The 15,234-nt window shown below is 34.0% G+C and overlaps 2 protein-coding genes across 2 annotated transcripts; both read right to left on the bottom strand.

Moving 5' to 3' along the window:
* Positions 1 to 2,214: 2,214 nt before the first annotated feature.
* Positions 2,215 to 3,726, bottom strand: LOC122582137 (glucan endo-1,3-beta-glucosidase-like). Its single transcript, XM_043754494.1, has 2 exons — positions 3,667 to 3,726; positions 2,215 to 3,392 (listed from the first exon to the last, which is right to left on the bottom strand). Exons 1-2 carry the CDS (start codon positions 3,719 to 3,721, stop codon positions 2,431 to 2,433), a joined length of 1,017 nt encoding a protein of 338 aa, XP_043610429.1. The 5' UTR covers positions 3,722 to 3,726; the 3' UTR covers positions 2,215 to 2,430.
* Positions 3,727 to 5,237: 1,511 nt separating this feature from the next.
* Positions 5,238 to 14,425, bottom strand: LOC122582995. Its single transcript, XM_043755429.1, has 11 exons — positions 12,519 to 14,425; positions 11,858 to 12,097; positions 10,505 to 10,634; positions 10,244 to 10,393; positions 9,434 to 9,621; positions 8,915 to 8,984; positions 8,554 to 8,760; positions 7,668 to 7,900; positions 7,490 to 7,568; positions 6,934 to 7,071; positions 5,238 to 5,851 (listed from the first exon to the last, which is right to left on the bottom strand). Exons 1-11 carry the CDS (start codon positions 14,420 to 14,422, stop codon positions 5,660 to 5,662), a joined length of 3,531 nt encoding a protein of 1,176 aa, XP_043611364.1. The 5' UTR covers positions 14,423 to 14,425; the 3' UTR covers positions 5,238 to 5,659.
* Positions 14,426 to 15,234: the final 809 nt, after the last annotated feature.

The raw sequence follows: 15,234 nt of genomic DNA on the forward strand, positions 1-15,234 counted from the left end.
TACCGTCACAATCCTGAACCCATCGTCACGTCGCACGGTATTTGGGAGTATTTGTGAGTTGAGACTTGAGACCTTAAGGTATTGAATTTAAATCTTGATGAGAGCAAAATGCTCATAAAAAAATAATAGTTTTCTCAGAATGAGTTACTTCTAAAATTGAAGTTCAGGATATGAAAAAACATATCACTGATCTAAAATCTAATTTAAAAAAAAAACAAAATGAATGATCTAACACTTTTTTTTTGTGTGTAAAGTTAGTTTCGAGACATGTTTGAGACAATTTTAACGAGCGATTTGCTGGACCTCCGACCCCCTTCTCATGAAAAATACCTTGAAAAGAGAAACCCAAGACTCAAATCCAAGACTATGGCCAACCATGGAAAAAAACTCACCTCCGGGACCCACATAGTGGATTTAGAAGGTACTCATGGCCAACCTCATTTTATACATAATCCTTTTTTATAACTTTTTTCAGGTTTAGTATATCTCAATAATGTAAATTATACCTTTAGTTTTTTTCGAATGGATTTTTTTTTAAAAAAATTAGACTTACAGGAATATAGTCTTTTGCCTCAAAACGCCTCGCCTTGCATACTATTGGTATCCTCGATTAAAAGATAATTGGTGCCCGCATAAATTGTACACTACAAATATCGTTGATTTCAAAAATTAACTTTCTTTTTTATATTAAACACTATATATTCACCCTACTTTATACATTTTAATAAAATAATTACTTTTTAGATTTATAATTACCCATCAATTCTTTAAACAATGACATACATCCGATATTTAAGACCTTTTTACGCTTAGGCCTGGACAAAGTGTATTTGTATGTGTATATGTTTGTTCTAAATTTTTTTAGCCAGATTTAATTTCTTAATGATTATGTGTCAATTCCATGGGGCTTATGTGTCAATCTCATGGAGATGTCAAATCATATTTATTTACATTTGTTTAACCAGTTAATCCTCATGAGATTGGAACATAATCTCCATTGGATTGAAAGTTAATCACTAAAATCTCTTTGTGATTATAAGTCAATTCTTTAGTAATTATGTGTCAATCCCATGGGGATTAACTAGTTAAAATATTATAAATAATTGTATTGGGTAGGTAATCACTAAATGATTGCAATAAATAATCACGTATTCTGTGATATTGACTGATCTAGTAAAATAATAACCAAACAACATTTGTACATAGAATATAACATAACTCATTTAACTAAAATATTGCATTAAAAGAAAAAAAAATCAATCATTTGATTACATTTTAAAAACCTACACATTAACAACTATAAACATACAATAAAAATCATGAAATTTGAAAACTTTTAACTACACACCTGATATAATTGAATGGGTTTTCATTGAGTGAAACAATTTAATTTAGATACACGTGGTTTTGTTATCTAGATCCGTTAATTATAAAATAAAACAATTTAGAAAGATACATTAGCTCTTCATCTAATCCTAATGGTTCATTAGTAGCATACCATCAAACTTTTAATGTTTTAGTCACTCTTATTCTATTTCTAATTCAAAATCTCTAATCTTTATAACACTAAACTTATCCAAAAAAAAAAAATCAAAGTAGTGTTACTGTGTAATAATAATACCCCAACAATTAATTTAGCAAGATTTAAAGGTGATCGTCGGAGGAAGTTTGAAATTGGAACGAAGGAGGAACCAAACAATATTTACCAAGGATCAATTCCTAATACTAAGAATTGTACAAGTACAACAATAAAAAACAAGCACATTTTATTTCTTTGTAGTTAAAATAGTCGTCGTAATAAATGTTATATTAATGTTATGGCAAGGTATAAGTAAAGAATTTTGTGAGAATTCGCTTACTTGTTAATAGGTACTTTGAGAAAAAATTATCGTTTTGCGAAAGAATGTTATTTATATATATGATGTTTCGTAAAAGACCCGTTATTGAATGGGGGGGGGGGGTGTTTGCCTAAACAAAATTTGGATACACGTGAGTTTCATCCCTAGATCCGCCACTGTTTGACACCGTCACCATCACTGGCATTACTAGACTGTCTTCCCCACCACCACCGCCGCATTGCATAGGTAGCATATTCTAGTTATATAAGTCACATATGTGCTTTTCAAGAAAAACATGTATGCTTCTGTAAGAATGTGTCGAAGCAAAAGATTATCATTACACATATTTATCTGACAAATGTAATATATTAAGAATAGTTAAAATAAAAACTTATCATTAAAAAACGGACTCATTTACACTCTCTTGATGCATAACAAACATTCTTTATTCCATATCAATTTATTTTATATTTTTTTGAACATTCAATTTATTTATTAGGTTGTATAGAACAACTTTACTTTTTGCATATGCTTTTTAACTATATATACTTATTATACGATTCTTTAATAGTTCTTCAAATGGTTAATATCTCTAATTGAAGCTTAGCTGATACTTTGGTTGTTGGTTTGGAGAAAATATCCCAAAATGTTTCTCTGTCTCCGCTCCGCCTTTTTTGTTTTCGTCAAACATCGCAAACAAATATGTCTCTATAGATCTTCCAGGCTTTAATGGCGTCCCCGTTGTCCCTTTGACATGTCGGATCAAGTTGTTATTGTAAGTCCTCGCATTGTCCACTGTTGCCCCACGGTCGCCTTCTGATGGCCATCCACTTTCGGACACTACAATCTCCACATTTTCGCCACCAAGAGGAGCTTGAGCCGCATAATGAGCATCTAACATCGCGTCAAAAAGGTTGGAGTATTGACGACCGTTAGGGTCGGTCACAACTATTCCTGGTGCGGTGAACAATGCATATGGTAGATTTCCATTAGGGTCACCAAGGTAACCAATATAAGGATAAATGTTAGCTAGCATTGGCAAGTTATTTTGGGCTAGAAATTTTATTATTGGTTCGATAAATCCTTTCACATTTTCGTGAAATGCACCATTGCTAGGTGGAAACGAGGTCACCAAAAGACCTGTATAGGTTGCGGTCGAGACCTTAATTTGGTTATCTAGGCCCGCGCCTTTAATAGCACTGTGAACATTTTGCATCGCTGGGAGTACAAAATTTACGTATCGACTATTTTCGTTATTTGGATCGACTTCATTTCCAACAGCAATGTATTTAAAGTTGACATCCGAGTACTTTTGTACATTGTCATTAACCCATGTATTTGCCCTGTTTTGATCATTAAGGGACTCCAAAACATCATTAGGAACACCAAGCATGACTTCAATATTGGTTCCTCTAAGTGCTTCAAGAGTAGCCATATCTGGATCGTAAATCCGCATCTTGCCTATGCCGTTGCTTCTGTAAAGAGCTACGACGTCTCGTTGTGAGGGTAAACCGTCACCATTTCGCCCGTAGCACACACCTACGGATTGTGCATCTGTAAAATGCATACCAAGTTTATTTAGAGCACTTTACAAATAGCTTGGTCTCTTAAAAGAATCTATAATATCTTTTAATCCATACAACCCTTTTTAATACATATACTTAATATATGGCATACAAGTTGTGTTCATTTTAAAATGGTATAAGCCACTAAAAAAATTGTTGGACTATATATATAGTTATAGATTATAGATATATATTACTTGCCTTTATAAAGGAGAAACAAAAGCTAACTACTATAATATAAAATGGATAAGAGAGCGAGAAACCTGTGAATATGAGAACATTTACAAGTAGACCAAATAGAATGAACTTTATTGCCATAACTTTATAATTTTATGTTTATGAAATTTGCTAAGAGGTCTAGCCATATATATAATGGACAATATCCACTAGTCAAGATTAACTTATATTATACGTACATTATATTATAGTGGAAAAACAATCATATGTTTGTAGAAAAAAAATTAGTAAATTACCCGTCAAACAAGTTATTGGAAATTTCCGCATAACAAGTCTTGTTGACAAGTCATTTCGTCAAGAGCTTTATCAACTGTTTTCAAGCAACATTTAACGGTATGATTGATTGTTTAATATAACGAGAAACAATGTGTCATGATATTTTATTTATTTATTTTTAATATTTATCATTGCTATTCATAATTTCAAGAAGAATATATCTTTAAGCATATGGAATATCTCCTCGAGTCTCCACTACTATTAGTAAGTTACATAGATTAACTGTAACGTGAAAACAAATCTAAAGTATTACGAGTACATAGTTTTTGTTTTAAATATGATTCTGTAAAGTTACGATAACCACCATATATTGTTGAGAAAACAAAACCACAAATGTTGAATGTATTTTTAGGTGCAAGATGCAGACAAATAAGAACTTTGATAGAAAATAGTATTTCCCTTGCAAATTTCTACTCATTCGTCAATTTTCTTATGCATAGTGACAAAATACTCGTTTGGATCCAGCCTAACCTGAAAAGGGTCACTCTTGATGTCTAAAAGCAAACAAACTGGTTTGCAAACCAAACAAAATTTTCGACCTAAATTTGAAGTTTCAAACTTTGAAACATAAGATAACGAAACACGTAACCAATAATCATATAATTAAGGGTACAGACGATTCTCGTGTATTTTTTTTTCTTTTTGGAATGGCTGAATGTTTTAGTAATGCAACAGTTTAGCTGCAAGTAATGACCGAGTCAACATGGAGTTACAACTGGCTCTTACAATATTCATAGGCGATCAAAGGTCCTCAAATATACTATATTATAAAAGAAATAGTCCCTTTTATTTATGAAAGTGTTGAAAATATATAATATTTTCACTTAGCACCCCTTAAAATATTTCAACATACACTACCTCATAACATTAATGATTAATTTACACTACTAATCCTTTATTCTTTAATATATTTTCATTAATCATTTACATCAATTATCTACACCACTCGACGTCGTCTCCACCACCAACACTCCCCCCCCCCCCACTACAACGGCATTGTCACGACCACCGTGGCATTGCGCAGGTAACGTGCTAGTATAAATAAAATAGTTTGGAATGGATCATGGTTTATATAACTAGTTACATTTGAATCAAATCAAACCACCAAAAAATGTGCAAGTGTCCCCGTTTCCCAATGTGTTTGCACTGTTAGAAAATATAGCGACTACGATCATCACATAAAGTTGGATCCAACAAAACCGCGTTACGTAAAGCACAAAATGTTATATCCGATTTTTCTAATTTATGATGAAAATACCCGTTATCTACCAACTTGGCCATTCCTTATAGCAGTTATGATACATTAAGCAAAAAAGCATGCTAACAAAAATAATATACATTAAAAAAATAAAGAATATCTCCACTTCATTCATTTGTTTGAAATTTGAATTCAATCAAAGAATATAACACATTACTGTACATTCAAACCCTCAGTAAAGGAAAACAACATTTATACAGAATCCTTTTACATTGATCATACAAGTAAATGAGCCAACTTTAGTGTAACAAACAAGTCATTCAGCTCACAGAATCGGTCCTTCAGGGGTTGTACTATCATATGTATATACACCAGCCCTATGGTCTCCAATTCCCTAAAAATGAGAAGTATACAGAAACGCTCCTTTTGAGGCCCGCTTGTTTTCCTCCTCACATACAGCATTTGTACATTAGGTTGCTTGGTCATTGCACATATTTGTGCTTTCATGCAACTATTTGACTCAGAAATATGGATGGCACCCAGAATTATGAATACCTCGAATACCTATATGATTTAGATTGTGAATCAACAAATGGTCTAAAAGAATCTTGCCACTGCCTGCTCCCACTTCGCTCAAATACTGGACTTTGGACGTCTGCAGCCATTCTTCCAGAGCTGCTTCTAGTAAATTTGTTGACTTCGTTTCTCATATCTTCATCCATGTCATACTCTGCCCTCTATAAAAACCAATGCAAAAATTGATGCATGTATCCAATGAACAGAGAATCAAAAAATAGAAATAAAAAAGTATATTAGGTCTCTTTACTAGTTTGGAAAGAAGATGGGAAAAAATTGAAAGAGGTTCCATAATCTTTTTAGTGTCTTTGTGTCAGAAAAAGGAAGTATTATAGTAATGGAATTAGCATACGTGTTCTCGAGTTGGAGAGGAAGGGAAAGGAAGCTAGCAATTCGATAATTACACATATTTCTGTGTTGGGTTTTAGTTTATAGGTCAGGGGTCATTTGATCACTAAAAAATGTATATAAAGACGTCCATTTTTTTTATCTCCAAATGTTCCTACATTTAGGATGTGCTTTGCATTGGTGCCGGAGACTACAGAATAAAGTCCATCTGCATTAAAGGATCAGAACTGCCAGATAGCCGTGGGTGTCTGAATAATGGCAAGTGGCTAGAATAGTCCTTAGCGTGGCACGGCCCTAAAAGAACTCATTGGGAGTTGGAATTCAAGTTTAGCACCAATAAAGGTGAATTTATGCGTACAGCAGTCAGCAGGTTCGCTTTACTCGAATTCCTTTGGAATCAAGTTATGCAAGCATAGGGTGAACTTCAGATCCAATTAACCAAGCTCTATGTGAGAGTGAGCCAATAAATTTGGAACCCTGCCTTTTCAATTGTCATTGGGTGTCAAATACATAGTTAAAAGGTTTTAAGTTGGTTGTGAACTATCCTGCCCAAAACACTAACCTTTTGGAAGTTATATTGGGTGGGTCGGAGGCAAGATATTCAACATGTAGAAATCATATACACAAAGATTGGCACTGGTATGGATGGGAAACAGATAAACCAAAGCTGTGGTTAATTAAATTTCTTGGAACCTAAACAACGTAACCTTGACCGATGTTAGTTGGCAAAATAAGTTGATCTCTATTGTAATTTACTGGCTCGTTTCTTTCCGAAAATATTGGCTCCCAGGTGGATTTCCATTAGAAATTAATAAAAGTTTCCTTTTCAAAAAAGAAAAAAAGAAACTACAGAAAAGGATGCATCTAAAGATAGAAGATGAATGATTTTTAATACCTTAGAAGGATTTGAAAGTACAGCATACGCCTCTCCAATCATTTTGAAAAGTCTATCAGCATCTTTGTGGACATTTACAGCTATTTCCTTCCACACTCCGTCATCTCCGTTATCACATCTACTCACTGATAGGGCAGCCTGCATCACAAATGGGTATATGTAAGAACCATTTACCAGTTAATCAAATTCAGATCAGAGATGGCAATTTCAAACCAATTACTTACAAACAGATCCATAGATCTTCATCAGGCAGACAGCCATATAAAATAACTTAGCTCATTAAAGAAACAGGTCGAAAGTCGCAATGAGTGTAATTGGAACGTGAAAAACCTCTTGAATCATTTTTTCATAAAAAAAGATTTATAACTGAAACAATATCATTTCATACTCAAATTTGACATTAATTATGTAATTTTGTATGTAAAATTTTGCACAGGAAGTTTTTGGGGCAACCTGATACCATATGTTTTAACATGTACCAAAATTTGACCATTTGACCATAACTGTTACCCAACCTGCCCAGACACCCCTTTTTCAGTCTCTATTTGTCTACAACCTTATCAGGATGATGTTTTAATGCAGCTTTCCGATATGCCTTCTTGACTTCTGATGCAGCAGCAGTTGATTCAACTCCCCTGTAAAATTAGAAACCCAGATAATCACTCAACATTAGACTTTTCCTCGTTCAATCATGATTTCAAACAAAACCTCCATATACAATATAAAGGACTTACAATATGAGGTACATGTTTAGGGGAATCCCCTTTCTGGATTCTTCTTCAATGTGATAGAGCCGAAGCTGAGTTTGCCTTAGCTCGTTCATAACACTTGATTTATCTGACACTCCAGAAAGAATGCCCTTTTCCTCCATCTGTGACGTCAGAATAGACACTGATTTTCGAAGATCTATAGCTGCTTGTCCATAATCTCTAATCATTTCATATAAGCTGGCTCGTCTAGAAACTGCCTGCATTAATTAAAGTAGATCATTTCCAAGTATCAGTTATAACCCCTGAAGAAGAAAGGCACACATTGACACTAGTCCACAAGCTTCCTTTGTTATGTGGGGAACGTTAGACATTTAATCAACAATCTAACTTTTTTTTCGATAACATAGGTACTAGGATTGGTTAATATGTCTTAGTGTCGAGTTATTTTTTATTTTACCACGGGCCAAGTTAGAGATGGTGATTTTTACATTTAGAGCTTCCTAAATCATTTTATTCAGATTAGATCATTACTAAAATTATATAAAACTTGTAATCCTATGCAAGACACTATTCTTTTCTTATGAGGAAACAAAATTGATGGGATGAAAGTGTTCCGTATCAACCAATCTAGATGTTTCGACCCACTACAGAAACTCCCAGTTTTGACCTGTTGTCCCACCCGCATGACCTGCCCATTGTTGCATATTTCAAAGAGTGGGAACGCTAACATATGCAATTCTTACTTTTAATAAGTGAGAAGCTCAATCTAGTCAAAGATTTATAAGTATAACTGGGAAGAGTGACATCCATATATGTATTATTCCTCATTAATAGCCATGATTTGTTGCATAAAAGTCAACAGTGCTCGAGTGATAAGTAACATTGCAAAATATGGTACACTCTAGCAAACCTTGAGATAACTTGGATCGAGAGCTATAGCTAAGCTGCAATCAGCAATGGCATCTGTGATTTGACCCAAAGCTCTGTATGCCGCAGCACGGTTGCAAAAACATATTGCTGCAAAAGGACGTGATTCAATGCTGCACGCTATGGCAGAAGTATACTGTTCAACTGCATCTGTGAACTTTCTGGCTTTATATGTTTCATTTCCAGCTGCCTGTAAAAAGAATATATAAAAAAATTTCAGTAACACAAATCAACCTCAATGTGGGTAGTGGGTACTAATCATTTCATGTAACAAGGAACCTGTTGAAGCTTGAGAAAAAGAGCATGTAAGGACATAAAATATGACAATGTACTAGCTTCCATACCTTGCGAGATAAAAGCTCACGTATCGTGTCTGCTAAAGGTATCACCGACTCCAAACGCATGCTTTCTAATCTGTGATTAAAAAAAACAAAGATGATAAGTATTCTATTTTTTGCTTTTAGTCTACAAAGATTAAAAGGAAGAGGAAAACATAACATAATTCCACAAAAGATTTACCATCAACATTAGTAGTAATTTCATTAACAAATCAAATTGTAGAAATGGGATGAATGGGTAAAAAAAAGTCACCCAAAAAGTTCAAGATGATGCATATAACCTCATATCATTTTCTTTATTAAAAAAATTGACTATCAATATACCAATATAATTTTAAAATCATGTATAAATCACTAATCAGTTGCAAGATTCAAGAATCAAACACAAAAGTCTAGGGGGATTGCTCAGCCTGGACTTTTTACCATTATAGCAGAACCTTGTAACATACTAACATTATCTTGAGCTAATAACTTTATCCCCCAAAATTATGCAGACACAACATCCTAGAAAAAAGCTAAGGTTACCTTTCGGTAATATGGTCAGAGCTCTCTTGCTTTTTAATAAATTCATAAGCTTCCTCTAGCCTTCCTAGATAAAAGTATGATTTAACAATCAAGTTTGATCTCCATGAGCTGGAGCTTGTGGGAGTTTCTATCTCAGCAGAACTCAGAGTCTGCTCACACAACTGAATGATCTGCTCATACCTCCGTAACTATAAAATGAGACAAAGGAACATCAATTTCCAAGTAATCAAAAACCAGTTAACCACAACTGTAATTCATAAATCCAGATTACTTTGTAAAATACTTTCCCACCATCTCAAATATATGCAACACCTTCCATTCCCGTTGTCCCAAAAAAATGCAGCATTTCCTTTCTTGGTAGGTTTTCAATCCAAATTTAAGATTTTACCAATCAGTAAAAGTGGCAAGTTGGCAGGTCAGATCACTTTGGTAGCAGATCATAGCGGACCATTTGTTATTAAAAGTAGAGATAGGTCAGGACTATGCAAAACACTTTTAGTCCCTTTTTTCGATAAATAGCGAAACAGTTACTACAATAAAAATCTAAATCGTTAACTAACACAAATTTAAAGGTCATACACAAAAATAATACTTGGGTGATTCTCACCCCATATGACTCTATCAACCCATTTTGAGATTAAAAAATTGCTTGTTATGTGTATATTTTAGCTTAGTTGGTCCCTGTTGAGGGGATTTTTTGGCTATTTAGCAAGTAGAAAACATTTCTATTGAACAATGTGACAAGTCAAAGTTATGCAATTTTTTATGAGACGTGAAAAATATTGAAAGCACCCAACACATAACACATACCATGAGTAGGTTATCTGCTTTCATTTGAAGCAATTGCTCAGAGTAACTGCTAATCTGTAAAGCTTCATTAATAACTCTCAACCCAGATTCTATGGCATCAGGCGTGTTTCGTGAAAGTTCGTTATATTGCTTAAGGCACTCTGTCACTTTCTGAAATATAGGACACAAAAAGCATGTTATAATAAATTAATAAGGGAATAAACTTTATAACAATAATAATATATATGGTAACCCCGATATAAGAAAAAGAGAACCGTATACCTGTGCCTTCTCTAGACCCTCCGAGGCCTCTACTAACAACTTTCTGTCCACGCAGACATCACTTCCTGACTGCAAGCATTTCATATACTGAAGGGTTGCCTTTTCAACCTCTCCGATAGCAAGGTAACAACTGAACATTTAAAAATATTATTAACAAGGGAAAATCTATAATGCATTAAATTATTAACAAACTGAATTTTCAAAGGATCAATTCCCACTACATAGAAGCTCTTAGCGGGCACAAGCCATAGATGGGTAGGCCCGAAGCACCTTGCATGGACCCATGGACTAGTCAACCAAAGGGGTCCCAAATAACATGGTTTTTATACACATGTATATATGCATGTGTGCACTATCAACATATTTATAACTTTATATACAGATATGTCAGCATCTAAGATATGGTGAAATGAGTGGGGTTGGGTGATGGTATTGTACAAGTAAAAACACATCTGACTAGCGAAACACTATTTGTGTATACACTCAAGATATCTATATAAAGTGCACTAAATATGATTACAAAAAGTATATTACTCCGTATTTCAATACTACACTCTGAACGCTTTTATGCATAATGAAACTATACTCTATGCAACTTACACAACCTATTTAACTGCTCAATCCAATTGCTTTATTTCCTTCTTATCTAAATATGTTTATTACCCTTAATAGATAAAAGATAACCCAAAACAACCCATTCAAATATGTAAAATACATGTGTGCGCCCATGTGTGTATATATATATAAACAAAGGTTGAGAACCCTTTTTTTGCGAGAAAGGCGAGAACTTAAATGTTATGTATTAAATTACACGTTTTTTAAGTTCACTCACATTTGAAAAGTCATATGATAACAATACATAATTTTTAAGTTCTCACATGTGATCTAATACATGACCTTAAAGTTCTCGCTGTTCTCGCAGAAAAGGGTTGCCCAAGAACCTCCCCTAAAAAACGAAAGAACAAAAAAAGGGTAAATGGGTGGGAACCCTCTGGTCCCGTGTACCGTCTTTGTACCCAGAAAGCACACCGCATAGAACACGCCCAGTAAATCACCATTATCACACATGAATCACAAGATAATATCTCGAAGATATAGTTTCTCCACTTGCCTATATGTATATATAATACATATATTATATATACATATACATATTGTTTATCACACATTTAGCATCTTTGGACACAGCAAATAGGGTGAAAAATGATGAGAATGGAAGAATATTTTCAACTTTCGGCTGATCTCTGGCAACGAAGACTTAGCATGCATGGATTTCCATGCACAAAGAGAGCAAATGGAATGACACTATATATACAGATAAGATTATAAACATATAACTGAAGTAGAGCTTACTATGCAGCACGAACTTGAACTTTGACAAAGTTGGGATCTATTGCTGCAGCCATCAGACAATCTTTTAATGCGTCTTTCATTCTTCCAAGAGAGATCCTAGTTGCAGCACGGTTGCTATAGCAAAGCATTAGAGCCCTAAGGCAACCTTTGGATTTCTCTGTTTCAGATACAGAGTTTAACCCCTGTGTGTAATAATCTTCCGCTTTAGCTAGCTCCCCACTACCATAAGCTTGATTTCCCCTGATATAAATCAACATCACTATTAGAACAAAACATAGAATCATCGATTGTAGTGGTGGTAAAAGAGGCTGGTGGGTCAGGTCAAAACAGGATCATGTGGAGGTTGGCTGACCCGAAACACTTTTTGGCTAGACTTTTATGTTTGTTTATTTAATAGATGATTTTTGTGTTTAACATGATTACAGAAAGTTCGTTTTTTCATGATATTCTAATTTTTAAAATAACTATTAAGAAGGTTATTATGCATAACAAATATAATTGAGATAAATTCCAAGCCATTTGACATGTCTCCATTTAAACTAAGTATCACTGTAATCGTTAGAAATGAAACATTGCCCGGCCCAATCAAAAGTAAACGAATCAAAATTGCCACTCTCTACTGGTAACACGACTAAGGAGACAAAAGATAATGTTCACATACCTCAATCGCCATTTCTCACATGCTTCCTCTGCTGCAATGCTAGCTGATGCAGTTGAAAAAGTTTCATTCTTTAAATGATGTTTGTTTATGGGTTTATAATTATCCTTGGTTTTACTTGATAATGTAGACGTATCAACTTTTTGGGTCCTTACAGAAGACAAAATCGAAGAAGATGATGATGATGCATACGAGTTTTGTGTATCTGATCTTGGACTGTAAGAATCTTGACCTGTCTTCAGTCTATGTTTCTTTTTATGCTGACGTGCATCTGGTGACAATTGACCTTGACCGGACGTAGATGCAGCAAAAGTGAAGTTATCGTTGCTTATATTTTCTAACTTTGAACCAAATTTATATAACCGAGTACCCGTCTTATCACTACTTCCAGAGGTTGCAGTGGAACTCAAATCGGAATCAAATGCTGTAGCAAAAGAATCACTACTGAAATCCAAGTTCTCCATTGCAGATTTGAAGGTTTCAGACTCAGAAACTTCGCATTCGTCATCACCATCATTAACATTCAATCGTTGTGTGGCAGCAAGCAAATCTTCATCCGTTGTGATATTTGAGTTAATTATATTTGTGTCACTGCACACACTATTTTGATCATTTATCTGAAAGGTTGCGTCATCCGATGTCACAGATGTTCCTCTAGAATAGTTATCAGCTAAAGTTTCTTGATACGGAGAAGCATCCATTGGCGAGTACGCTTCAAAACTTTCAGAAATTTCAGGTGAACTTCTTTGACCAAACACAAAGTCTTGTTTAGGCCTTGGTTGACTAATCACTGGTTTTCTTACTTTCCCTTTTTTTTTCTTTAACCTAGACTCAGGTATGCTTTTCACACCAGAAAACAAGTCTCCCTTATTATCCGGCATTTTAAATTCAAAGTTTGCAGCCCCAATATTATCAACTTTGCTAGAAAAAGTAAATCCAACATTCTTTTCAGGTCTACTGGTAAACGAAACATTCCCAAATGGCTGATGCTGACTACTAGATGAAGCGGATTCATTAACTTTTTGTTTTTCAAGTTCAACATTTTGACCAAACACAAAGTTTTCTCCAGCTCCGCCTACTTTCAATTCCCGCATCCTATTTGATATCAAATCATCCTTCACCTCTTCTTTATTAAACCGCTCCTCACTATTCAAACCCTCCGATCTCCCTGCAAACCCATCACCAGTCTTCCTATTTGATCCAAAAACAAACATTTTTTCCTTATCAACTCGACCACCACCAACTTTCAGCTCTCCCATTTTATCCGATATTAGATCCTCTTTACTCTTCCCAAACACAAACGCTTTCCCATCCATCTTCCCCAAATTCATTTTATCTATCTCGTTGTGCAAGTCCATTTCCACATTGCCACTAAACGGATTCATAACCCGACTCTTGACACTCCCAACATTACCCGACTCCCCAATCTTCAACTTATCCACTTCTTTCGGTAACTGGTCAGCCAAAGATTCATCAAACCGCTTCTTTCCTTCACTCTCACCCGCATTAAACTTAAACTTAAAATTACTAACACTTTCATCACTATCAATTTGCATTTTCCTTAAATCATCCAAAACCGACCCCGAATCAACAACATTACTACTACTACTACTGCTACCCGCGCCAAACGAAAACGTCGAACTTCCAGTCCGAAACGGGTTAAACCCTAAACCCGAATCAACGTGGGGAGTAAACCTAGGGTTATTAGTATGATGATTATAACTACTAGTTTGTTTTCTCATTTTCATAAGACGTGGCCGTGAAAGATTTGATCCTAAACCCGCCGGTCCGACCGGTGGCGGTGGTGGTGGCGGAGGTGAATGAAACCCTAAATTTGTAGGATTTCTATTACTAATACTATTATTATTTGTTTCATTCATTGAATTTAATGATGAATATAAGTTCATTATATTAATTAATTAATTAATTTTGATTATTTATAATGAAAATAATGATATATTATACAGTAATAATAATTATGCAAGATGGAAGAATTGAAAAACGGAAACTGACCGGAGGAACTGCAATAAGATGATACGTGTGTGCATATGTATGTGTATATGTGTGTATATATGTGTGTGTGTGTATAAATTATGGATTTTGATCTGTTTGATTATCGTGTGTTGTCCCAATATGAAGTAATCAAATTGATTGATTTACAAGGGAAGGATTTGTTTTTGGCTTTCTTGAATCCAGAGGTATTTGCTTGGGGACAAAATCCCACATTATTTAAATTTTATATCAAAACGGTAATAGTTATATTTAGTGTGTATTACGTGCTTTTAGAAATATTATATAGCTCGAGTTAGTATTGATTTTTTAATGAGTAAATAATTATAAATTAAAAAAATTTGACCGTATAATTTTATAACGAATTAATATATTATATAAATTCTAAAAGATAATAAGTATTAAAATGGAATATTTAAAATAAAAAATAGAAAGTGAAACAAAATAATCCATAATAATAAAATATCAACCAAAATAACATTGAAACTAATAAGTATTGTAAACAAATTTTTCGGAGATGGTTAGGTGAATATATTCAAAACATACACCTTATTGTTATGTGTATATATATTATGTAATAGTTCACTTGTAATAAAATGAGATAATCTTAAAAATATTAGAAACTTAAAAATTAATAATATACAATTAAAATAAGTGATATTTTTAAACAAATTGGAAGCGGTTTAATTGATTAAAACATAATTTGTCA

The sequence above is a fragment of the Erigeron canadensis genome, chromosome 9, assembly GCF_010389155.1.
Source record: "Erigeron canadensis isolate Cc75 chromosome 9, C_canadensis_v1, whole genome shotgun sequence".
In the NCBI taxonomy this organism is placed as follows: domain Eukaryota; kingdom Viridiplantae; phylum Streptophyta; class Magnoliopsida; order Asterales; family Asteraceae; genus Erigeron; species Erigeron canadensis.

Excerpts from the sequence above, each read along its gene's own strand:
- LOC122582995 (XM_043755429.1), bottom strand. The coding sequence starts at position 14,422 with ATGAACTTATATTCATCATTAAATTCAATGAATGAAACAAATAATAAT. Across the intron at positions 9,622-10,243 it reads AAGCAGATAACCTACTCATG|TTACGGAGGTATGAGCAGAT; the intron begins GTATGTGTTATG and ends CTCATTTTATAG. Across the intron at positions 7,901-8,553 it reads TCGATCCAAGTTATCTCAAG|GCAGTTTCTAGACGAGCCAG; the intron begins GTTTGCTAGAGT and ends TAATTAATGCAG.
- LOC122582137 (XM_043754494.1), bottom strand. The coding sequence starts at position 3,721 with ATGGCAATAAAGTTCATTCTATTTGGTCTACTTGTAAATGTTCTCATA. Across the intron at positions 3,393-3,666 it reads AAATGTTCTCATATTCACAG|ATGCACAATCCGTAGGTGTG; the intron begins GTTTCTCGCTCT and ends TGCATTTTACAG.